The 27,775-nt window shown below is 34.4% G+C and overlaps 1 protein-coding gene across 3 annotated transcripts in view; it reads right to left on the bottom strand.

Moving 5' to 3' along the window:
* Positions 1–5,464: 5,464 nt before the first annotated feature.
* prima1 (proline rich membrane anchor 1) overlaps positions 5,465–27,775 on the bottom strand; it is a 43,653-nt gene continuing 21,342 nt past the window's right edge. For all 3 annotated transcript variants that reach the window (XR_012395750.1, XM_073933294.1, XM_002665723.7), the window contains 2 exons: positions 24,720–24,852; positions 5,465–8,778 (listed from right to left, as the gene is read on the bottom strand). Coding sequence is in view for 2 of the 3 variants with exons in the window: in XM_073933294.1 (XP_073789395.1) it covers positions 8,676–8,778; positions 24,720–24,852 (236 nt within the window). In the remaining variant the exon portion in view is untranslated. The remainder of the gene's footprint in view (positions 8,779–24,719; positions 24,853–27,775) is intronic.

Below are 27,775 nucleotides of genomic sequence, written 5' to 3'. Positions count from 1 at the left end.
GCCTATGTGTGGCTGCCTGGAGGAAAAAAAGAGCTGTATATTCCAAAACTTGTTGATGAATGAAAACACACACTTACATAATTATATAAATATATTTATGAAACCAACTTAACTGTGTGTGTGCTATATGTGTGTATGTGCCCATGCACAAGAACAGCAATATCAGTCAATTTTGACTTCGTAGAAATACTTTTCTTTGTCCACATAGGGGAAACAGCTCGTAAATCTCACAGAATTGGGTATTTTGAAATTGAAAAATGTATTCATTGATTCCTGTGAGGGTTAGGGGATAGAATTTACAGGTTGTACAGTGTCACAATCATTATGTCTATAGAAGTCCTGATAAAGAGTTTAGTTTTCACACTATCAAATTTTCAACTATAGGGCTCTATTTTAACGATCTAGGCGCAAAGTCTAAAGTGCATGACGCAAAAGCATTAAGTGCGTGTCTGAATACACTTTTGCTATTTCAAGGACTGAAAAATACGCTCTACGCCCTGGTGTATGGTCTACCAGGGTTGTGCTTATTCTCTTAATGAGTAATGTGTGTGTTTTGTGCATAACGAGCATTCAACCAATCAGAGTCTCGTCTCCTATTCCCTTCAGGAGTCAGATGCATCACGTCATGGTGCATTTGAAATTTACATGTCGGACTTTGTAAGTGGAAAAACTGAACGCTTCACTGGCAAAAATACAGTTAAACAAACAATCTGTGCAAAGGATATAGAATGAGCCTCCTCCATTCGGCCTCTTTACTTTCACTCTTTAATCCTTTACTTTTGTGAATAAGGAAACTGTGTTGTACGCTCTTCACTGAAGACATCCATTTGCCAACAGATTTATTTTAATTTGTTAAACTCCAAGATTTGTTTAAAAACTATTTCTAAATTCAGTTCTAATTTCCAGCAAATTAATAAATGAACAATAATAATGAAGTGTGGTCAAAAAACTGAGTTGTATCCAAACACACATCCTATTCTTATGTCCCATATGGTGATGCAGACATCTACAAAACCCGAAAGGTGGACAAGTCTAAACTTGTTTTTAATAAAACTAATATAAATATGCATATAATAAATAATATTGCTAATAATAATATTATACAAATGCAAATTGTCATAAATTTACTGAAAAAAAGCATAGAGGCATGAAGGCATCGATTTTTTTTTTCATGTAGAAAATTTTTGTAACAATTTAATCCTTTATTTTTCACAAGTAAAGATATTTGTGTATTGCTGTACATCCTGTGTGTATTAAGCAATGTGCTGGATTTTAGACCTCCTTTTAGATGCTCAATGGTGCAATCTATTTCAGAACTTAAAAGAAGCAACGCGCCAACAATGCGCCTTAACACACCTCTATTTTAGACCAGCACGTCCATGAGTCCAAAAAATAGCACAAATGGATTTGCAGTTGAAACGACATGGTGCAAAACGTGAAAATTATGGTTGCGCTGTCCTAAAAATAGCAAGAAAATCATGCCAAACATGTCTTGCACCTTATTGCTCAGTGTATGAAAATAGTAAAAAAAAAAATTTAATAAAATTTTTTATAAATCTAAAGAAAGGTCCTTCTAAAACATTAAACATGCCAATATAATAGTGATTCATTCATTTAATAGTGATTGATTGATTGATTCATTCATTCATTCATATATTTCAGAGGTCTCAACAGGGAAATAAACCGTCTTAATAGTTATTAAGTGTAAAATCGTATTATCTTAAGTGTCTTACGCCCGATTCACATAGGGCTTCAGCGTCAATGCTTGACAGTGTGTGTCTGAAGTTGGGGCTGAGGCAATCATCATAGCAGCGTTAGCCAATAAAATTAGTCTGCTATCGATTCCTGTCTGAGCTGGTGTATATGCATAAAGCGATCTGATTGGCTGACGCGTCCGCTGGCGCTTGAAATGTTGAAAATTTCCCAACTTCTGCAGCAAGCAACACCACTGAAGTGGTGCCAACGTATCCACAATGCAGTTAGGCAATGCCTGACGTCACCCATTCAAAGTGAAGCTCAAACTTCAGACACTGCCCTTGGTCAAGCGTTGGCACTGAAGCACCGTGTTAATGCACGGTTATGCTTACCAAGGCTGCATTCTTTAAATCCAAGCAATACTTTTCAATATTGTGAAATATAATTAAAGTAACTGATTTCTATTATAATAAATATTCTCAAAAGCATAGCTTTACAAAGATGTATTTGAAATATCCATTATATTTAATATCCAAGTGTAAACATTCACTGAATACTTATGAAAGAATACATATTACAGTGTTGCTAATACAGTTATCTGTATTTATAGGATTAGTTTCAGCTTTCGGGTTTCATTGCTTTAAATAAATCTGTGAGATGTTCAATGACAGTACTGGATCAGAATAATAATATGAAACAACAGACAAATAATTCTGACTGACAGGGAAGCCTTACCGGCGCCCAACTAATTGACAGTGTAAACATTTTAAAGCATCAAATTTCTCAGGTGAAAGTGACTGACTGACAGCCTCAGCCTTCGGGTCCTCCAAGCAATTTATCATCCTTATCCGAACTGTGGGTAATTTATCTGGCAGCACAGAGAATGTGTGTATGTACTGTGGCTCTTATGGAAAAGACCTGACATTCCACTTTTTTAAATCACTTGTCAGGTAACGGCTGTCAGAGAAGGGCAACATTTTCCTTCCCCCAGTTTGACTCTTTCATAAATGTCTGACATTGTGCTTTACTAAATGCTAAACTTTTACTTGAGTAAATGAAATTTACACTACACACCTCAATAAATAATGCAAAAATGTGAAAGGAATTTATTTCTACAAAGCAGACACAAGTCCCATGAGCCTTCGCTGTAGTTGTTGTTGTCTTTAGGTAAGATATTTTTAGCTCAATAATCGCATGGAGATAATTATATCCTAGCAATTAATAGAATATAATTATCCGCCACATACAACCACAAAACAATCCCAGAGTGACAGATATCAGGTGTCAACATTGTAATGAGATTAGATTCAAGCGGATTTAGAAACATACATGCCTTGTTTATATATTTATCCTATCACAGACTGGAAATGTGCATGTACAGCATGGCTACAGTACTGTATGTCGAATATCTTAACATGCATAAAAGCAGTTAACAGCTATAAAAAATCGTATTATTTCAGGAAATGTTTTTGTGTTTGCATTAGGCATAGGACTGGGAACTGGTTTAAAGGTTTACAGAGGTTTGGAAAATGTTTTTAAAAAGTCAACATTTTCTCTTATACCGTTCCTAGGGTATATGTAAATATACACTACCTGACAAAAGTCTTGTCGTCAATCCAAGTCACCAGACATGAACATTATTGAGACGAAGAAGGGGGCATTGAAGATAAATCCAAAGAATTTTGATGAACGCTGGGAGTACTGCTGTTTTCGCCATTCCATTTTATTTGAGTCATTGCAGAGATATATGCAGTCGTCCAAGCTCATGGGAGTCAAACACAATATTCATTCTTTCTCCACTGCACCATGACTTTATATTCTATACTGTACATTATTTATGTTCAATGACAATACTTTTGTCTAAGCAAAGTCAGACGCTACTCTCCTAATTAAATAATTAAAAATCAAGACATGATCATATTTTATTTTGGTAAAATAAGTGTAATCTAGAGGTGTCTGCTTTTCATTTAAGCCACTTCTGACACCAAATAATCAACTAGAAGTCAAGATATTATTTGTTGTTCCTAAAACGTATGTATTTACATATTAGTAAATGTATTTTTACAACTATTTTCTTAATTTATTAGATAATTAACATTATCTTCAGCAGAAAACAATCCTCCACATTAAAATCTATGATTCCAAAATATTACCCAGACATTTAAAAGAACACATTTTGGAGCAGTTCTCACAATATCATGATACAGAGAAACCGTGGTTTTATTATTAAAGGTTATCAAACCGTCAGAATGGAAATCAAGGTATTTGCCAAAAAAAATAAATAAAAAATAAATAAATTATATATATATATATATATATATATATATATATATATATATATATATATATATATATATATATATATACATATATATATATATATATATATACATATATATATATATATATATATATATACAGTTGAAGTCAGAATTATTAGCCCCCTTTTGATTTTTTTTTCTTTTTTTAATATTTCCCAAATGATGTTTAACAGAGCAAGGACATTTTTACAGTATGTCTGATAATATTATTTGTTTTATTTCAGCTAGTATAATAGCAGTTTTTAATTTTTAAAAAACAATTTTGGGACAAAATTATTAGCCCCTTTAAGCTAATTTTTTTTTCGATAGTCTACAGAACAAACCATCATTATACAATAACTTGCCTAAATACCCTAACATGCTCAATTCACCTTATTAACCTAGTTAAGCCTTTAAATGTCACTTTAAGCTGTACAGAAGTGTCTTGAAAAATATCAAGTAAAATATTATTTACTGTCATCATGACAAAGATCAAATAAATCAGTTATTAGAAATAGGTTTCTAAAACTATTATGCTTAGAAATGTGCTGAAACAATCTTCCCTTCATAAAACAGAAATTGGGGAAAAAAATAAACAGGGGTGTTAATAAGTCAGGGGGGCTAATAATTCTGACTTCAACTGTATATATATATATATATATATATATATATATATATATATATATATATATATATATATATATATATATATATATATATATATATTTGTTTTGATTGGATATTTGTATCCAATAAAAAAAATCTGTGTAACACATTTACATGACATTGCATACAAGTATATGTTAAATTAAGCATAATCGGCTTAGGAGAACATACAGTCACTGTCATTTACTTGAACAAGTACAAGAAAAGTAATTTTCCCTACTGAAAAAATGTTAATTTTGTACCTCTGAACAATCTCAAAACACGAGCACAGTTTACACATCTTCAATAATTAAAAAATAATTTTAATCTAAAGTGGATGACATTTAATGCTTTAAAACATGGTCTACTTATTTCATTTATTTAAATCAGTAGTTACTCATGTTTTAGAGTTTGAACAGCCAAAAAATACCAGATTACTCTCTGCATACTGACCTACCATGCATTTGATATGAGACGTGTCATAAGAAAACGCACCAAAAGAGAATACTATTGCACTAAAACACATATCTAAATACATTACCTGTATATTTACTTGCTTTCCCACTCACATTTGTTTGTTCATTCAGTATTACTCGTGCTTCACACTAAAGTGATGCTCAGTGTGACAAAATGTGACTACAAATAACTAAAATGTGTGTGAACGCAATGAAACTGTATCGATGATTTAAATGAAGGATTGGCAGCCCTTTTTGTGAATATGGCCAATATGTTACAGCTGTGCAATAATCCCAAGTCATGGGATTAATTTGCCAGTTTCAATTATCACAGGTCAATTCTCGCCGACAAAGAAGCACCAGATGCGATTCAGTAGTACAATTTTATTTAAAACTAAAAAAAGTCAGCAAGTTGCAGTTAAATTAGTTCAATGCACAATATATATATATATAATTGTTTTACATTTTGGTATGTGATGCATACATTGTGCAACAACCTCTGATTACTCAAATATACATTAATGGCTTGTTCCAGACAAACAATAACTTATTCTGTTCTGACGACACATCGACTTATACTTATCCCTATAAACATTTGCTCTTACTCTGTACACACAATAAACTGTCAAGAAGGCAAATATTGATATGTACATTCATGCAATACAATTCTGAGTACCTTTTGTACAATATAATACACATATATCTTCAGTACATGTATCTTGTTGGACGGGTGAAAGACTGTACAGTAGATTGTGGGAATGTTTTAGTGGGACATGAAGTGGGATTTCTGTTTACACAGGCCTGTAAATGATGTAATCATCATTGCTCACTTGTTTATTATGGTTCATAGTTCCGTGTTACTATGCAGGAACATTGATTGCATCACTGATTTCTAAATACAAGCTCTTGTCTGCAAAAAAAATGAATTTAAGATATATTAATCGAAAATTAACTAAACACCCAGCCTGATCTCACGAATAAACGTAAGTATTTTACGTTTTTATAGTTTAGTGGCTAATTCGTACGAGTTCAGTCGTATGAAAATGTACGATTTTAAAAAAGTGACTGATTTCTATTGACTGATGTAAAGATTTATATGTATATATTTATGTGTTTGTGTGTGCACACTCATATATAGGCACACTTTTTTTTAATTTAAAATCATTTTAATTTTCAATCATTTCTAATTTGCTTTCCCGTTTTTTTCTCTCGTAATAAATTGAATATTGGCATAAAAGTTTATTACCTTATGTAACACTGAATGTCAAACTTCTAGATTATTATAATAGTTTGAAATTGTCCAATTATCATGACCAAACATTTTAACCTTATTCTCAGTCTATATTTAGCATTTATTCTCAAATAATCTGTATAATCAATAATCAAATAAGGCTTTGAATGGGAATTAGCAGTTTCTCTCCATCTTTTTATTTTTATTTATTTATTTTTTTGACTCAGTTGTGGTATTGCTCAGACATGTCAAACAGAAATGAGTGCTGCTGCCAAATTTTCACTAGTTTTTCCTCCCTTTTTTGGGTCCAAATAAACTGAAAATGAGCGCTTTTAACTTCTACCCCATCCTCAGCTGGCCAGCAGATACCTATACTAGTGGATGCTGCTCTCTTGTTAGTTGTAGGTGATTGCCAATGTTATTTTCACACATGAATGTTAATACATTCCACACAGCATGATTTAAATCACCGACAGCTCCAGATGTTTAGCATGCCAAATATCTGACAGGTATCAGCGACCTATCTGTTAACATACATACTGTAACTACTCATGTGAACGAGCACCGATTTCTCGATTTCTGAGTCAAAATCGGGGCTAAAATCATGCAGTCTGAACTTCAAGAGGAACAGAGCAGCTTTATGGGGAAAATAAATTAATGAAATATTTCACTTAATATTTGACTTTAGTTATCTTCAAAAAAAAAAAAAAAAAAAAAAAACTAAATGATAAAATGCTTCAGGAAACATGTAAAGATCAAACTAAATTTGTTTATTATATCCAGCAGTCAAAGGTGCACCAAAATACTGGCAAATTAACATTTTCAGTCAAAGCCTAATTTTCAGTTAAATCTAAAATGGGTTTGAAGAGCCAAACTGTTATGTTTAGTAATTCTTCAATAATCTCAAATGTTCAATGATATTCTCTGCCACATTATGTTTAGCTAACAACCGCCACTACTGTAACCTACAAATGATAATATATAGACCATTTTGAGAGGTGTAAACCATATCAATGGTCCTAACGTATTTCTTGTATTGCACTTTTAATTTCTATATCTTCCAAGAATCCAAAAAGGTCCATATGGTCCATATACTGATTAATAAAGGCTGTTTTAAGATATGATCAAATTGCATCGTTACGGTAAAGAAATAGTTTGACAACAAGCAGGAAATGTTTATAGGGCAATGACATCACCACATTGAAATGGTCTATACTGTATTATCAAATACATTGTTATTGCGTTTTGGATCTTTACAGGTATGGTTAAGAAGACGTTCATTGAGGGGACAGAAACCTCTTAGGTTTCATTAAAATGATGATAATCCGTGTTTCAAAGATGAAGAGTTTTTAAAGTATATTGAAATGAGAAAGACAGTGATTTTAATCTTTGCTCTTTTCAAGGGTCAGCTAACTCAAATTGTTAAGACAAAACAGATTCATTTTTTATTGATTTATTTTTAACAAAATAATACAGATTAATGTCTTAATAATACAAATTTAAAAGAAGCTATTTATCAGCTCTAACAACATAATTCTCATTTTAAAATGAACTTTTTCTTAAAACTCATCCATTATCCGTTGTTCTTTCTTCATGTACTTATAACTGGAGCTCTTTCCCAATAAGCCACATTTAGCATCTTTAAAATCTACACCATATCAATAAAAGGAACTCATCTACAATCATCTAAATATTAGCAAAGCAAATGCTAGCATTGTGTTTTTGTATAATCAGCATGCACCTCAAGAACTCAATTCTTTCCAATTGCATAGTAACACAAACTGCAAGAAATCTATGGGTGCTTTTCAGAAAAGCACTTCTCGTTCTCTACTGTATATTTGGTACACAAAATGAAGAATCAACCAATCCACTTGGAATCCGTATCAAAACATAAGGGGTTGATGTGGTTATTTAACACTCACACAATCTACATGAGACGAGAGAACCCTTAATGTTTAATGAGGAACACTGCAGAGACCGAGTTAAAGACAAGAGAAGACAGGAATTTCAAAACATCATTGCATTCAACAGAAAGTGCATGCGTCTATTTTGTTGTTGGTGTTGTATATTATACTCAAAGGGGCCCCTGAGGGCCACCAGGTTGAGTCTTGTGAAACTCGTGCAGCTGCCTGCATCGCTAAGTGTCGTCTCCTCAAATCCTACATATGCTTGCCTATACACGTCACTTATTTGCTTTGATTCTTTTCTCTAAACACCATTTAATGTCCCAAGGAGGGCAGCCGTGCAGTTTACAGTTTCTAAATTCGTATATACCTTGCGTCCATCTCGTGAACCCAAACAGAGAGCCGGTGGTGCTGTAGGGTAGCTTGCCTTGCTGCATGTTGGCCTCTATACTCCAGTGTTGTTGGTTTCCACTACCTGCTGTTTACAGCGTGAGCTCATGGCATACTCCCCTCGGCTCGTGCCGTTCTCTTCTTTTCGAAGGGGTTTCCTGGAAAACAGAGAACAAACAGATTGAGCTTCAAACAACTTTCTTTTTTTTTTTTTTGCTCAGAGTGAGAATACTATTGATTGGCTTGTTGAAGCCTCAGAAAAGAAATGCCATAGATTTCTCAAAGGCAAACAGGAAAACAAGCAAAGGAAAACTGATAAGTGCAATGTGCATTTACTTTTATATTCTAACCTCGTACATCCTTATGAGCATTCTTGTGTTTTCATTTTGGGTTTTGATCATTTTGGCTATGTAAATGCTATCACAAACTATATCAAAATGGTCAATTGTTCTAGGAATTTTAATCTTTAACCAGACTTTCTATTCACAACTTTTTTACAAAAAGTACAAAATAACAAATTGCAATTAGGAACATCATAATGAACACCATAATATGTTATCACACTGCCAATAACAATGATTTAAAATTGATGTTGTTTTTTAACAGTAATATGAAAAATTATTTAAGTATACTTATATAAATTATAAGTATAGTATAGTATAGTATACTTATATATTAAATATATTTCCATATTATATAGACTATATAAAATAATAGTGGATATTTCAAGTATTAGAGTAAGTAAATAATACTTTTAACAAAATGGCACTTGGGGTTTTCAGTGCAAATTCTGGAATCGTGACCAGACTTTAACCCCAAAACCATTGTACTAACCAAATATCTCACAATGGCTGAAATTAAAAATAAAATGTAAAAAAAAAAACTACAACATAAGTTTGCTATACAAAAATGAGGCATCTTAACCTGTCTTACTTACCTAAGCTCATAAAATTTAAACTTAAAATTCCAACTTTTTTTCCAAAGAGGGCTTGACATTTACACCCGTCAACCCACCAAATGTGGGTAGATTTCAGTAGTGGCGGGTTAGACAGACACCACCACCATCCACTTTGGCTAGTTAACAGTAATTTTTAAATTGTAGTTTTCTTAAAAGCAAGATTCGACAATAAGTACGGCCCAATGCGTGCAAATGTGATTAAATGTTATCAGCATGATAAATCGTGCGCACAGGTGATGTTTAAAAAGTGTGCATGCTCGCGTTTTCTTGTGCGAAGCAACAGTGCCTGGAAACGTAGCTGGTGAGATCTGTTCTCTTTGAAATAAACTGGACAAGAAGCAATGCTTGCGTACCCACAGTCCTGCTGCTTTCAAGAGCTCCAGATTTGTTAAAAAATATCCCTTTGTAAGCAGCAGCGGTTGCTGCTTTCGCTTTCATAACAATAATTATTTTTTAAATGTAATTGTTTAAAAAAAAAAGTTGTGTTGAATAAAAAGTGCATGTATACAGCTATATTTTGCTTGTTTTGACACATTATTTAAAATTTGTGGCTAAGAAATAATTTATTTATTTTTCATGTGGTCCGAGATAAATTTGGTAAGTCCTTAATTTTGAGCCCTGCAAAGTCATGTGAAATAAAAACTAATTGTTAAATAAATGTGACACTATAAAAGCACAACCCATTTGCTTAATCAAATTAAGCAAGCTCATACACAACACACAAAAAAGTGAAATAAATGAGGAGCCATGTGGACATAACATACAATTTGAATCAAGTAATTAACATTTCAAAGTCAAATTCATGCATTTAAAATATATTTTCCCAACAACAAAATTGTGGCTAGTGAAAATGGTGAGTGGCAAGTAATGTTGGAAATCTAGTAACTACAGTGGCTGGTGATCAAAAAAGCTAATGTCAAGCCCGGTTTCCAAATAATATTTGCTCTATTTATCATCACTAGACGTTTCTTGAGCCACTAACAAACACTGGGTTGATAAACAGCAGCACGGGTCATCAAAGTGAGTTATTCTGCCATTTAAATTACTTCCCGCAAGCCATAATGACTGCTGGACTTAAAAAGCTTTGGCATGCACCCGGCCTGTCCATTCTTTTTTAAGATATGAAATATGCAACCTGCCTATAGCCAATTGCCTTTATAACCACATTAAAATCCAGAGCAGAGCATGCAGATCCAATCTGTAGATATTTTGTTAAATCATGTCATTCACAATTGACTTAATGCTAGGTAGAGAGTCTGAAAAAAATTGGTTATGTATACAGATGGATGCAGGGGATATATATTTTGAAGGATAAAAAAATAATAATATCAGTAAAGGATTCTATTAAATAAAGCAGTTTTAAAGCTTCCCTTTCACACAAAAAAGGATGCAATGATGGAACAGAAGTAAAGAAACACTTGCATAAAAGCAGCTATCAACAATGTTCAATAAGCTTATAAAGAGACCCCTGATGCCAAACAATCACATCACTGCTAAAAAGGACACATCCTTGCAATAGGGCTCACTGTCCAGCTTCCGGAAGTAAAAATGTCATTCAGAATCTCCATAGCGAGATTGATTTTTAACAATACCCAATAAATATTTCAAGAAACCCTTAATATAACTCAGAGGTTAAGTGCTAAAGTAGGTCTCCAGAGAAGCCATTAGTCAGCTTCCTTTTTTAGCAAATTCGAATTAATTTAAGTGAAATCCACTCTGAAGACTGTTGCCGTAGAAACGACACAAAAGGTGAAAGAACAGTATCTCACACTTAATTCACAAATGAGTGAAATGTCTATTAGACTGATCACCTAGAGTTATAAAATGGCACAAAATTCAAAATTACAATATAGATTTGAATGGTTTAGTAGAATACTAATATTCAAAATTACTATCATTTCAGAAAAAGGAGCAAATATATTGGTAGTCATAGAACTTAAACTTGTAGCTTTGAAGTCATGAGGTATGATGGTTTACAAGTCAGAGATAACCAAAACATAACTTTGGAACATGGCAAATGAAAAACATCTTCACATTTCCAGCCTCCCGCATATATCTCAATAGAACTGCACCTTTAGACCTTTGTGGACCAAATAAATCAGTATGTTTAATAATAAATGCATCCAAAACCATTTTTTTTTAAGTGTGTGGTCACAGAGCTATGCTAAAACACACCAAAACCTTGAACAATAATGAACAATAACAGTAAATACCAGAAAAACAAGAGATTCCACGTCATATTAATGATTAGGTCAGGAAAAATGAAAGCAGTCATGAGAAAGAAAACAACCTGACCTTTACAGTGGCTGTCTCTACTGTCTGCGGCTCTCTGGGGTCTGTCTAGAGGACAAGTCTAATTTCATAAACAGGGCCTGAGCTCATTAAAACTGACCCGTTTCTTCCAGTGAAATACACTTATGAGACAGCAACTTGTTGAATGAAGGCTGTTTTTTCAGACAGGGTAAGATAAAGGGCTTCCTTCAGATGACCCCCATGAAATGTCATTTGTGTGTGGAGCTGAGCAACATCTTCAACATCCATCTTTTGAATGTGATCAAATACTTTGATTGTAATGATCTAAAACAGGTTTTCTACTCTGGGAACTGTGAGTTTTAAGTAGATAAATGTAGAGTTGTTGATAGTCTTGTTATTTATTTAAGGGTGTGCACTACCTGACAAAAGTCTTGTTGCCTATCCAAATTTTAGGAACAACAAATAATAACCTGACTTCTAGTTGATCATTTGGTATCAGAAGTGGCTTATATGAAAGGCAAAGACCTCTAGATTACAATACCGAAGCGTTCCAAGGCCAGCTGAGAGACATAGTCCCTCCAGCGTGTCCTGGGTCTTCCCCAAGGCCTCCTCCCGGTGGGACATGCCTGGAACACCTCCCTAGGTAGACGTTCAGAAGGCATCCAAAACAGATGGCCGAGAGACCTCAGCTGACTTCTCTTGGTGTGGAGGAGCAGCGGCTCTACTCCGAGCTCCTCCTGGGTGACAGAGCTCCCTATTTATAAAGGTGTGCCCTACCACCCTGTGAAGGAAACTTATTTCGGTCGCTTGTATGCGAGACCTTGTCCTTTCGGTCATGACCCAAAGCTCATGACCATAGTTCAGAGTAGGAACGTAGATTGACCGGTATATCGAGAGCTTTGCCTTTAAGTTCAGCTCCTTTACCACAACAGACTGGTACATCGACCGCATTACTGCTGCCACTCCACTAATCTGTCTGTCAATCTCACATTCCATCCTTCTCTCACTTGTAAACAAAACCCCAAGATACTTGAGCTCCTCCACCTGGGGTAAACACTTTCCTCTAACCTGGAGATGGCAAGCCATCTTTTTCCAGTGGAGGACCATGGCCTCGGACATGGAGGTGTTGATTCTCACCTATGGCTCTTGAGACAAAAGTCTTGTCACTTAACAGAAATAATGTACAGTATAGAATATAAAGTCATGGTGCAGTGGAAGATGAATGAATAAAGTGTATGACTCCCATGAGCTTGGAGAACTGCATCCATACATCTCTGCAATGACTCAAATCACTCATTAATAAAGTCATCTGGAATGGCAAAGGAAGCATTTTTGCAAGACTCAGAGTGTATCAAGATTCTTTAGGATTCATCTTAAATGCCTCCTCCATCTTACCCCAGACATGCTCAATAATGTTCATGTCAGTTGACTGGGCTGGCCAATCTTGTAGTACCTTGATTTTCTTTGCTTTCAGGAACTTTGATGTGGAGGCTGAAGTATTAAAAAAGTGCTATCCTGCGGAAGATTTTGCCCTCTCCTATGGTTTGTTTTGTAATGGGCAGCTCAAATATCTTAATACCTAAGGCTGTTGTTGTTGCCATCCACTCTGCAGATCTCTCGGACACCCTTTTCCTTTACCAAACTTGACAGATTTCTGTAAGAATCTTGGGTCCATGCAGGTTCCAATAGGTCTTCTGCTGTATCTGTGATGATTGGGATGCAGTTTATCTGAAAAATCTAACCTCTGCCACTTTTCTAATTGATCAACTAAAAGTCAAGTTGTTATTTTTTGCTCTTACAACTGGGGTCGACGACAACTTTTGTCAGGAAGTGTTTGTAATTAACATTATTATCAAATTTAATTTTCAGCACAGCTATAATTTATGCAAATGAGAAGTGATACAACAATAGTTGTATTTCAATCCACAATATTTGCACAAATTTGTCATATTGCAAAAAATATTCGTAAAATAATTTTCTTTCTAATTTGTGAAAAAAGAAAAAAAAAAAGCCACTGTGGGTCTCTACATAATAATAATAAAAAGTGATAACTTATCCACACCTCAGATGCGGTCAAATGCGGTTAATATTCTGATGTCTGAAATCACAATCAAGCAAGACATTTCTGGAGGATGTTGGAAAATCAAGAGTTAGTAAGGGTAGAACATGTTTGACTATTTATAGGGCTTCTCTCCTATATTGATTGGATAATGGTGTGATTGTTAATGCTAAACTAGGGCTGTCAATCATCTGTGCATGCTCCTCCTAGAATTATGTTTATAAAACATCCCTAAATTAATAGTTCACCCATCACCCATAACAATTAGAATATAATAAAAAAAACTAAATAGATTAACAATTTTTTTTTGCATTTTCCCCCTTTTGTAACATTCTAAAGTTGTTGACTCGTAATAAGAACAAAACTATTATTCAAAATAGCTATAAAATGTCGTACAGCTTGGAACATGAGAAAATCACAGAATATCAATTGTTTTCAACTAAATAACTCATCTAAATAAATCATCTTAGCGTTTTTACAATGTAGATTGTGTCAAAGCAACTTAACATAGACGTTCTAGTAAACTGAATCTACGTCAGACCAGTTTTCAGAGTTAAATTCCAGTTTAGTTCAGTTCAGTGTGGTTTAATTTTCACTGCTGAAAGTCCAAACACTGAAGAGCAAATCCATCAATGTGCAGCTCCACAAGTCTCAAACCAAGCAAGTCAAATGATGACAATTATTGTTTTGCTGTTCGATTACACAACATTATATTTCCTTCTCCTTATCCATCTTCTATAAAAGATCCAGCGTTTCAAACCCTGAGCAACAAACACAGCTATACCTTCAGCTGAATTCAACTTTAAGTCCTTGTGGAGATTGATTAAATGTTTAGAGGTAGCTTGCGCTCATCTGTTGTGATAAACACAGTCTCTGTCTCTTGGGCAGGACTGATGAGACAATCCCAGAGCTCTGCAGGGGCCATCTGTCATAAGATGCCCCAGGCTGCAGGGCTTTCCTATAAAGACATCCTTTCGCTTTGCATGATTTACACATGGGAATAACTCTGCCTCATCTGATTTTTGAGAGGTGGAAAGGGGACCAGGGAGACACCAAGAATAAAAAAAAGGAAGAAAACATGGTCTTCCTTTCCCCATTCCTTTCAAAAATAAAAACTTGGGGAGAAAGAAAACAAGCAATTTGGGTTCACATCTTATCCACATTAAACTTGGGTAAAGAGAAAGCTTATAATTTTTATGTATAAACAATGTAAGAGCGGTAGAGCTGCTGCAAAAGGGTCACTTAAGGACTAGTCATAGTCTATTTGACACGCTTGACCACTGGACAAATGAGGAACAATTCAATGAGAAAAAATGGCAACTCAATAATGAATAGAAAGATTTGCTAGGCAAAAATGAAATATGACAGCAGGGATATGAAGAGCAAGCATTGCACTACTTGTGGCTAAATATAGATGTGTGTGAACTAAAATGTTTTTTAAGAGCATGTGTGTGAAAAGCCACTCATAAACATGTTCAAGTGTATAATGTCTTATATTAAAATTTAAAAAATTCTTACATTTGAGTAACAAAAGTATAGAATCATAATATTGGCCCAAGAAAGACTTACTATTACTATTATTATTATTATAAATATAGCATCTAGAAGTATATTTAAAACAATAACCAAAAATACATAAATATTGTTTTCAATTTAAGTGGACAGGTAAAAAAAAACACTGTATTTTTCATGTTTCATATAATTGTACATGTTCTCAAATTCACATTCACATTGGGCTTAATTTTAACAATCTACTGTCAGCACAAAGTCTAAAGCACATTTTCACTAGTGAGAAAACTGTTAAGCAGACCATGTGCATCAAGGATAAAGAACAAGCCTCCTCCATTCGGTCTCTTTATCATTTCTTTATTTTACTTTTACTCTTTACTTTACTTCTTTACTTTTATAGATAAAAAAATGGTGTAGTACACACTCCACTGAAGACATCCATTAGCCTACAGATTTAATTTCGTTTGTAAAGTGCAAAGATTTGTTTCAAAACTATTTCTAAATTATGTTCTAATTTCCAGCAAATGAATAAATGAACAATACTAATGAAGTGAGGTCAAAACCTGAGTTATATCCAAACACACGTCCTATTCTTATGCCCCATATGGTGATGCAGACATTTCCAAAATCCAACAGGTGGACAAATCTAAACTTGTTTTTATTGAAAATCCAGTGTGTATTAAGCAATGTGTAAGCATTTTGGACCTGTATAAGCGCAAAACTAACATGCTCTGCGCTGGACTTTAGACCAGGTTTTAGTTGGTCAATGGCACAGTCTATTTCAGTTCCTCAACAATGCACATTAACACACCTCCTTGACACACCGATAAAATTAGCCAAATGAATATGTTAATTAAACAACGTGGTGCAAAACGTGAAAATTAGGGTTGTGCTGGTCTGAAAATAGCAACAAATCGCACTAAACACCTTATTGCGCTGGGTGTATGACAGGGCCCATTGTCTCACAGTCCACTGCATAAAATTACAGTTTAAGCTTTTTCTGCGAAACAGTAATTTTCCACCGAGAGCTTGTTTCTATCCTCCCTCCAACCTGCTAAAGGCTCATGGACTCCAGCAGTCGTGTGGATGTCCCTGGAGTTGTGTTGCTCTACTGCACCGTGTGCAGATGCCCTGACAGTCGCCCAGTTTCTCAGTGGACCGCTCGGCTTATGTAACGTGCCAGGACGGGAAGCCAAAAACTCCTTTATCTTTCTCCTGAATCAGCAGTGAGCCGCTCACTCGCACACACACACTCTATCTCTCCCTCGCTGTTTCTGCTCTCTTTACCACCTTTTCCCAGTGATGGACAGCAGCAGGTCGTTCCCCAGATATTTCAGCTCACTGTTCGGATGCCTGGGTCTTACGTGACCTCCATCTGAGGTCAACACATAAATCCTGTGGGAAAATGTGGGCCAAAAATTTATCTCCGCTTGAAAGAAATGCTGATCTGGAAGGATAAGTTGTGAAGCATAGCGGGAGCTGGAATAACAAGCGATGAACTTGTATGAGCCATTATTCTCAAGTGTAGTTCCAAAAAAATTGTATACGAAAGCTTGAAAATCAGTTTGGGATTTATTTTTCATTAATGATAATAAAAGGATAATTTGCTGAGTGTATTTTTGTGCTGGTACATTTGCCGTGTTTAATCTATTAAAAAAAATAAAGCCCGGAAAATACATGACATACCTTTTCTAAATTAATCAGCTGTTTTAAACCAATCATTTTAATTAAGTATTTAATAAATCACTCATTTAGACTGGGATTTGCTACACCCACTGCAGATATATGTCTCTTAATCAGTGATTCATTAAAGCATTTAATCAAAATGATTGGTTCAAAACAGCTGATTAATCTAGAAAAGCAGCAATAGACAGTTTTTTATGAATGGATCACTAAATATCATTGATTAAGACAGGCCTAATTGATTCTAAAACATTCAGAAACACACCTGCAGTATTAAGACACCCAAATTTTTGTTTGTTTTGTTTACTTAACTACATCATAAACAAAAAATGCAGCAAAAGATTTTGTTTTTATGACAAATTATAGGAGCATCAAAGTGACTGACATATACAATTTCAGCTGGCACATAATAAAATATATATATATTGCACATCCACAATGGCATTCACTATGTTCAACATTTTTAAATGTCAAGTTCGGTCCCAATAGCCTAGTGGTTAATGCACATAAGCACCAAGGTGCTCTCGGCAACCCAAGTGAGATTCCCCGCTCAAGGCCCTTTGCTGATCCTTCCCCTATCTCTGCACTCCACAGTTTCGATGCACAAACAAATATTAGTGAAACTGAAATTGGCTGACTGTGAAAAATACAACTTAGACAATTTCTCACAAGCTCCTCTCATTTGGCACTAATCCAAATGTGTGTTTTAAGTCACAACAAAATAATAACTTTACTTTCTTTCAAAAATGTCTGTAAAATAGTGTCAAATTCACAGCTAAAAGTAATCTACATAAGGCATCCTCAATATATATGTACAGTACTTTCATAAGTCTGTTGTTTAGTAAACACAGAGTTTGATGTTCAGAGGTGAATTTTGTCATTTTATATTAATAAAAAGGAGACCAAAATATCACTGCAGAACCTAAAACAGCTGCATCCTCACCTCAATAATACATGACGTGTAGTACACAAATGCCATGGAGCTACACAAAACATTGCAGGTAGAGGTAAATATTTTATATCCTGCTCTGTGGAATAGGCACTAAAATATATTCATTTCTTCTGAAATGAAAGAGAGCAGGTTGAGATTGTTGCCACAGCACAGTTATTTCAATACGAATGATGTTTCAATCATTTTGTATAGCTATTTTTGTACCATTTATAATTTGTACCACTTATAACTTTTGTCCTCATCATAAATGACATAACTTAAAACGTTTACAAATTGTCAATAATCATATTTATCAGTTATTTTTAATCACAGCGTTAAAACTAATTTTCTTTTTTTAAATATTTAAAATTTTTCTTTAAGAAATTCTAATTACTAGGTAATTAGAATTTTAGGTAAATACATTTTAAATTAAATAATTTCATATTTAAATAATTTTAATAATTAAATAAATAGAAATTGTAAAGGTTTTTTTTTAAAAGAAGTTATATGGTCTTAATGTTTTTGCACTTATTGATTCACAAATTTACAACAAGGCAATAAAATCTATATTTATTTGGAAGGAAATAAAAGATATATATGTATCAGGGATGCTTCAATCTGTCGACCGGAGATCGGTATCGGCCGATAATCACATTTCATGACTCAATAAGTACTCGCCAATCAGGCCAATCTCATGAACTGATGGCAAGTGTTTGGTTATGAGTTTACAAGCAGAGGGAAAAAGTGACGAGAGTGAGAGAATGAGAGAGGCACAGTTTCTAAGCATTACGTTGGTTAGGTTAACTTCTTATTTATCTATTATGTGCCTGAAACTTTTTCTTCATTGAGATGTTTTTCTTCCATCATTTAAAATGTTTCTAATTTGCATGAATCATTTCTTACCAATGTTTTAAATCTGTTTTATCTATTATTTTGTGTAAAGCTCCTTCTGACCACAATATGTCCACACTAAATGTTTATAAAAGACATTTTAGGGGTTAAATGCTGTATCCTTAATTTATTCTCTTAGGAAAGGAGAAAACTCTACTTAAGTATTAAACTTAGGGGGAAAATGTGCTTTTTTGCATTATAAACCTTGAATATCAGAATCTGCCGATCACCATGACAAGGAATCGGTACTAGGTATCAGCTGCAAAAATCATGATTGGAGCATCCTCAATAAGTATATAATGTACCTTATTGTAGGTAGGATTATTTCTAGGTCTTTATTTCCATGCAGGCATCCTGGTAAGTCTCTTGTCACTTTGTGTAAAGTTTAAGTGCATGAGCTTAGCCAGAGTGAATTTATAAAAAGTCTGATGTACCCTTTTATAGAAATTACAACAGAGACATATTTATTTTTAAAAAGTTAGAAAGTTCAAAAGGTACTGCATAACCGGAATTGACACAGTACAATGTTTATCTTTCTTTAACAACACGACCAACTTATTAATTTACAGAAATATTAGGTAATAATAAGACAAGTCATGCAGAAATGACTTGTCATATTAAATGTTCACGTTTCTATCCTAGAGAACAGAAGATAACAAAAGTGATAATCATTTCACTATTGTATTATTAATAATTCAGAGATAACTTTTTCCTTCTTAGCCCCAGTATCTCTTAAGGCACTTTAAACAAGCCTGAGCCTAATTAGCATTTCAAATGTGACTGAAGTTCACCCAAAAAGTTATTTTAGGATGTCTTGACTGTAACCATGCATGACAGCATTTAACAGTGCTGCACGTTCAGCAGAGCTAGGAGAAGAGAGGGAGAGACAGATTGAAGCTACAGTATGTTTGCTTGTCCTAGCCAGACTATGGTTTCTGGTTTGTTTAGAGTCTGCATTATCAAATCTGTACTAGCGGTTTAATGACCCAGGGACTTAATCATTTGTTTACAGCGGTCAAAAATCGCCAAGCACCGCATTTCTCTCCTCTAAGATCCATTCTTCACGATATGCGCAGAGCAACTGTTCGACAAAACTGCTTCAGCTTTCCCCTCCAGTGCCTCTAATTCCATTAAACTCATTACAATAAGTGAGCCACACCGGGCTTCAGCAAGCAGAAGCCATAAAGCAATGATTGGGGTAATAATCCGAGCCTTCACTGGGGCATTTTAGCGACTGTTTGAAGAAGCACCATTTGCGGTGCATCGGTCATTGGGCATAGCTAAATGATGTGTTCGCATGCATATAAAGGAAGGCATTAAACATGTCTCTCTCTTCATTTTGGCAGACTGGGCAAGCTCATTAGTGGGGAAATAGCTGCCAGCTGGGTTTTCCTTTGGGAGTTGGCTTCCTTATACCAAGTTCTCAGGCAAAAAAAAATGTGCAACAAACAAATTCACCAAGTGAAATGATTCCAAAAGAGCTCATAACAAGTCCCCGTTTAATAGCCAGGAGGGGATGTTCCACAGCTTTCATAAATAAAAGATTAATTTCCAGAAGACTGGAATGTTTTAACATTAACAGCTTGGATTCCACCTCCACTAGTTTCACTGGAAAATCTGAATAGTATCCATTTAATGAGAGATGCCTCAGGATGACACAAACCAGGCCAAATATAGTTGACTGACTGTTACCACATGGATTCTGTTTTTCTGGTAGTGAAGCAATGAGCTCTGGTTCTGGACGCCACCGGGTCAATAAAGCATACATGTCAGGCTAAAATGCATCATTGCTGGACTGGTAGGGACAGACAGGGGGTTCCATTCTCAAAGCTGAAATGCAGTAAGCATCTCCAGTCTCACAAGGATATGATTTTGTGTTTACACATCCCTCCGAGTTCTTTCTTCCAAAGTAACCTGGCCATACTGGTCTCCACAAAAAAACTTCCTGAGTTGTAAGTAAGAAACAACCATATAGTTAGTGTGTTTCAAAGACCGTAACAGCAATATTCATACTAAAGTCTGAAGGGAGTAATAAAGCCTGTGTTTACTTTAACCATGTAGGCTAATCTGCACAACAAACTTTTATTTTATAAATAAATGTCTATCAAAGTCATATTTATCAGATGCACAGATTAACATCACTGAATCTCATTGATTCCAAATGATGTTTAATACAAAAAATTAGAATGGGTTAATTAATGTGGATTAGATTGGGGACTGTGATTGGGATCAGATCAGATTATCATTGGGGATCAGATATTTATGATCAAAGAATAATAATAATAAATAAATAATAATTAAAAAATCTTGTGTATATCTGACAAAGTTTACAAACTCGTCGTAAACAACATTAACAGTTGTGAAAGAAACTGCATGTGCTCATATTAGATCTGTGTATTATATTATATTATATTATATTATATTATATTATATTATATTATATTATATTATATTATATTATATTATATTTTCCCAGAGATGGGTTGCGGCTGGAAGGGCATCCGCTGCGTAAAAACTTGCTGGATAAGTTGGGAGTTCATTCCGCTGTAGCGACCCCGGCTTAATAAAGAGACTAAGCCGACAAAAAAATGAATGAATGAATGAATGAATGATATTATATTATATTATATTATATTCAGGGCTCGAAATTGTGACTATTTTGGTCGCATATGCACTCGAAATTTAAGCTATGCGACCTCATAATATATTTTGGGAGCATTCATGCGACTGCATACAATAGTTGTAATGTGACCTGTTTTTTTTTTTTTTTTTTCTGAAAACGTGGTAAAATCTGTCTTCCCTGCCGCTATATTGGTTCATATTAGCTGTCAATCACTCAAGACTTTCCACTGTCAGATGAGGGAGGGAGCTTTTGTATGCAAACGGCTGAAGATTGAAAAGTACACTGACTCTCGATGCGTTGCATGCACTGCGTGTTCAGCCAACACAATTTCACAGCAATTCGTAACTTTTTCATACGTTTCCTCGTGAGATTAGGCTGCAACAGCGCAAATGTCCGCTAAAACACCATCGCCAAAGAAGCTTGCCTTTACTGAGTTTAAACTGATACGGGTTATAACAAAGATCCTGCTCTGCCCCCCTCATAAATTGGGCCGGCTGACTCGCATGGTTTTCCGCAAACACAGAAAGATGTAATTCAGCGCGTAACGAGGCTGAGCATTAAAACGACACGAACCGAAACCAAAACTTTTAAAAGTAAGACTTTTCCTCCTTTCTTTTGTCCGTTCTTTCTTGAGGTGTACATTATTTTTCTATTTAATTACTGATGACTGCTTTGCAGCTTTCAGCATTGAATTGAATGATTTAATATATTATTTCGATTGTTTTGTAGCAGAAATATTATTTATTAAATTGACATGCATATAAAAACAATAGTACTAAATAAATATTTCTTACTACATTGCTTCATTTGTGTTTAATGCAAACCATCAATTTATTTTTTATAAAGTAACAGTAGGACTTTATATAGCAGCGCATTCAAGGCAGCATGATGATGATAATATATATATATATATATAGTTGTTGTGCGTCAAAGAGAGTCTGGGAGCCGGTTTGTGTTTTTTGCTGTGTGAGTGATTTGGACTGTCTGGGGCCATTTCCCTGTCTGCAGCTGATTTGACAGGCCTCTCGGTTGTTCCCATGACAGCATGTCACCGGTACCAAACCAAAAGAGCAGCTTAAGTCTGACACACCACTCAATGCTTATGCCTTCTACTGTGCCATAAGTGTGAAACACATTCCTATTTCCTAAACATAAATCATTGTCGATTCTTGTGCCTTGAGTCACAATTTATGTTTTTGACAAGACGTACAGATATCATGCTTTTGCCTTGTTATCTTGTTATATCAAAGAAGCATTAAGGTGACAGATAAAATGCTGATGGAAAGTTCTATGTTTACCTATTGCAGGCTCAAAAAACAGTGAGCATCAACCTAAAGGGAATGCACTAAAATCGTTCAAAACTTGTACAACTTTTTTTCCTCTGCAGAACATAAGAAGAGTTCAGATGCAAACCCCTCTAAATCCCTCAGACCTCTTTTTTTGTAAAGGAGAATTTTCTATCAGGCTGATTAGGTTCAGAAGTTTCATTTTATAGATAATGAAAAGGTTATTAGCTAGTAAATAAAATTAAAAATAATAATAATAAATGTCACTTTAGACAATTCTTTGGTTTTTAACAGGTAGATTTTCTTTTGCATCAAAACCAGCTAAATCTACTTTTTGCAAAAACCTTTAAATCCACCTATTGGGACAAAATTGTAATTATTTGAAAAATCACTAAAATGCAATTAGAAATTATTTTACCAAACATAAAACACATTACACAAACCACCTAAAAAAAAAAAAATACATAAATCTGTCAAGTAAGTGGTGGTTCATTCCACTGTGGCGACCCCTGATAAACCAGGGACTAAGCAGAAGGAAATTAATGACTGAATGAAATCTGTCAAGTAAGTGCATTAATCAATAGCATCAAAATTCACAACAATAAAATCTTAATCTGTTGTCTTTTCTGATATATAGCATTTAGATTTAATGCAAGTAGAACAATGTAAACATTGCAAACATAGTAATTAATGTAGAATAAAAACATTGTGAAACATCAATATCTGTGCATTGTCCATGAATATAAAAAGCTAATCAGACATATAGGTACTATGAGGTAATATAAATAATGTATAGTTTTATAGGTATATCTTTCAAAAATAGCTTACATTAGCAAAAAAAAAAAAAACACAAGGTAGGCCTACTGGCAAAAAGGAGATGTCTCTGAGACACTTTTAAAAGCTGTCATTCATTCATTCTCACAATACTCAAGGTCTTGGTCTCTTTTTCGTCTCTTGTTTATTCTCATAGCATCCATGTGGGATAAAAGAATGGCATCTTTACTTCGTCTTTCATGAAATGGAGTTGCTGTTTAATGTAGCTATAGTAAATCAGACTCATTCGTAAAGCATCACTGAGCAAAAAAAAAAAACGCTATGAATGCATGTCACACCTCCGACTGTACAGTGTGTTTTCTTTTTCTTATAATGTTTTTTTCTCATAAAACTGTGAGTTTTGAGGTAAGGGACGTTTTCATTGGCCATTCACTGACAGTCAGACAGGCTCATCCAATTCATCAAACTTCATCTTTTAAAATCTAAATCAGTAGCAGAATAAATAAAAATATCCTCATAGAGCCAGCGTATTAGCGCACTGTTACATTTAAAACTTACGATTTGATTCACGCCTTCTGATTGGTTCTCAGGATATAGCCGCTTTTGCTGTCAAAGGCAAGTGGCATTTAGAGGCTTTTGCAAACAAACTGTTATTTCTGAATGGGCTAACATTGGGATTCAGATGATTTAAAGCAAAAATATTTTTAGAACATGTGCTACGTACCTAAAGCATTCGCTCAATGTCATTAGCTCATTTTTGGAGTAAGTGGCGATTAGCGGCTTTTGCATCAGAACTCTTCATATGTAAAAAAAAATAATAATAATAATTCTCATAAAATGAAAGCCGCCAGTTGTCAATTGAAATTGTTGTGTACCCACCATCATTCATTGTATGTGAAACAAGAACATTTATACATAAACAGAACAATATAAAATATAATATATAATGTATCACTTTCCAAATTGTTTGTATTTTAATACACCGATAAATTTCATATACAAAAAATATATTTATATAAACAGATCAGAATTACAAACAATTATGTTGTCTTACAATACAGAATGTCTAATGAAAAGCCATGTCAAATCAAATAATACAAGAGACAAAGTGAAACACTTAAATATTTGATACCTCTTGATGGCCTTGTAGCAGATGATGGCAGTCAGGAGGAGGAAGACCACAGATGCACAGATTACAGTCCCCAGTACTAAGATCTCCATTTCTCTCCTCCATGGTGTCATGGGAGATACAGTGGAGGGAGCCACTGCAAGAGAAACAAAGTGTTACAAAGAAAGTAAATCACAAATCACAAAACTAAACAGATCACGTGATTCTCACTTTATTTTATGCTTGGTAAACAACACTCATTGCAATGTGTATGTAGATACACATGTAAAAATACACACACACACATATAGAACTGAAATAGAAAAATCATTGTTTTTTTATCGTTATTACCAACCCCATTTTCTGAACAGTAAGGCAAGGCAAGTTTATATATATATATATATATATATATATATATATATATATATATATATATATATATATATATATATATATATATATATATATATATATATACACACACACACACACACACGTGTGTATATATATATATATATATATATATATATATATATATATATATATACGTATATATATATATATATATATATGTATATATAACATATTTCCCACACTATGGTAATGCAAAGTGCTTTACATAAACAAGAATAAAGAAACAAGAAAATAATAACAAATGATTAAAATAATTAAAAACAGATTAAAATGTCTTAAAACAGGTTATAAAAAATGAAAAAGGAAAAAAAAGACATAATAGTTAGATCTGTAGGACATAGCACAGTGCTCAGTCGGTAAAGGCACAGCTAAACACATGATTTGAATGTACCTAATGTTGGAGCACATCTGATCATTTCTGAAAGCTGATTCTTCTTAAAAAAAAACAAAGAATCCTGTCAGCAGCAACTGTGTGACTGTCTTTTTGGGAAGACCAGTGAGGAGTCCATTACAGTAATCCACTCTGCTGGTGATAAAAGCATGAACAAATACAGTACTGCATTTTTTTTTCTTTATTTGATGTTGGTGATGGTTAAAATAGCCAACTCCAGTCATTTATTGCTACTGAGTCATTTCACCTAAGCTAGAGAACAGAACTTCTCCTAGTGGTCTCTCACACCAGTTTAGCTTGATGGCCCAATCACAGGGATGCAGCATTTAGCTCTACTCCATTTATCATTCCGTTTCAAAGAGGCACTTTATTTGGACCATTACACAGCCGTCTCATCCAGAACTATATTAGTGCTTCAGGCTGCTCTACCTTCCCCACCACTTTAAAGTTGGGATGAGTTTTCTCTGGTTGGGAACTGATAGTGGCACCTTGTATACGGAGCCGTTTTAATGCTACTGATAAAATAAAAAAAAAAGCACAGGAGAAGGATAATTAACAAGTTCATTGGCCTCTTGAGCAAACAAGACTACTGCTTTCACTTTCTACTTCTTGCTTTTCAGTCTAAATACCTTTGAGTCACAAAAATAGAGATTTCTGGCTGTTGGCTGTGCGCGAGCCTGATTTCACCAAGTAGGACATGTTCCTGAATTAAAATCTATGTTGATCCTGGAACAACATTACAATCAGCCAATCAGAATTAATGCTTAACGTTTATGTAAAGTTCAGGCTTACTGATAGGTTTATGCACTTCTTCATGATTGTTATCCAACTATTATTCCTCTCTGATTTGGGGAATAATTTACAGTTATTGTTGGGTTTAGGGGTATGGAATATGTATTTTGGAAGAAAAATGATGTTCCAGGATCAACATAGATGCTAATCCAGGAACGCATTATACTTGGCAAAATCATGACGCGTGTTGCCTGTGCTTGGGACTAACAACTCAATTTACAAACAACTGTGTGTCTGTTCTTAAAACAGCTTACAGTAGTGACCTCAAAACAATATTCATTCTAGCATAACGACTTAAACAAGTCATTTTTATAACTATTTTACTGTTTCCACAAACAGTTTAATAGGTCTGAAGTCTATGCCAGAGCCCAATCAAAAATCCAAATTTTTCTCTTTAAAGAGTTAGTTCACCCAAATATGTAAATCATGGTATTAATTACAGACCTAGACGGCATTTCTACACACAAGACTATGTAATGGCACTCTAAGATGAGTGGAGTTTATTTGCTGGTCACAATTATGGATGAGGAGAATACTATATACACAGTCCTGCTTATTAACAGGATAAAATACCTAGAAAAATATCTGTTGAGTACTAACTAACAATGCTTGACCACTGATGTTCTCATATGCTCTCACCATGTGGAGACATGAGTCATATCAAGGCTGTTTACACCACTTTGCATTTTACGAAATATAACTTTTGCTGCTGTTAGATGTGGCATCTAGGCATGGCATGATAATCGGTTACAAAGTTTACCATGGTTTGGAAAAGTCAAGTCAAACTGATAATAATTTCTGTTATATCATTCCTAAGGTATATGTAAGGTTTTTTTTTTGTTTTATGTGTTTTGTCTAGAAATCTGTGTTAATGAAACTAACAAAGAGAGCAGAAGTCAATGACTTATTTGAATTATTTAGCCCGACAAGTTTATTGTTTTCCTAGAGATGGGTTGCGGCTGGAAGGGCATCTGCTGCGTAAAAACATGCTGGATAAGTTGGTGGTTCATTCTGCTGTGGTGACCCCAGATTAATAAAGGGTTCAAGCAGACAAGAAAATGAACAAATGAATGAATGTTTATTGTTCCAAAATATTATACATGTTCCTAAAATAAAATATATTGTGTTCAATGAGGGAAAAGGTTTTTTTTTTACCCAGACATTTAAAAAGAACTTATTTTAGAGCAGTAATCACAATTGCATGATATTTTTATCCAAGTCAGAAACTAATACCAGCCCATAAAGCTTTTGCTGACATCTAAAATCACAACAGTTTTACTTTGAAAACTGTGGTTGCGTTTTAAAATGCAGTACTTTTGAAGATGAGGGCATGCTGGTGCGCATTCGCTTCTTGATTACTGGTGGTTATCTGGAGCATTCTGTATCCTTCATCAAGCCCAGCTCAAATGACCAATATACAAATTTTGGTTTTATTTCGGTGAATATTGGTGGGTGGCAGGTAGGTGTGCGGGGGCCATACCTG

The sequence above is a fragment of the Danio rerio genome, chromosome 20 (genome assembly GCF_049306965.1).
Source record: "Danio rerio strain Tuebingen ecotype United States chromosome 20, GRCz12tu, whole genome shotgun sequence".
NCBI lineage: Eukaryota > Metazoa > Chordata > Actinopteri > Cypriniformes > Danionidae > Danio > Danio rerio.
The sequence above is the reverse complement of the archived record's forward strand: the minus strand, read 5'-3'. Positions and strand labels throughout refer to the sequence as shown.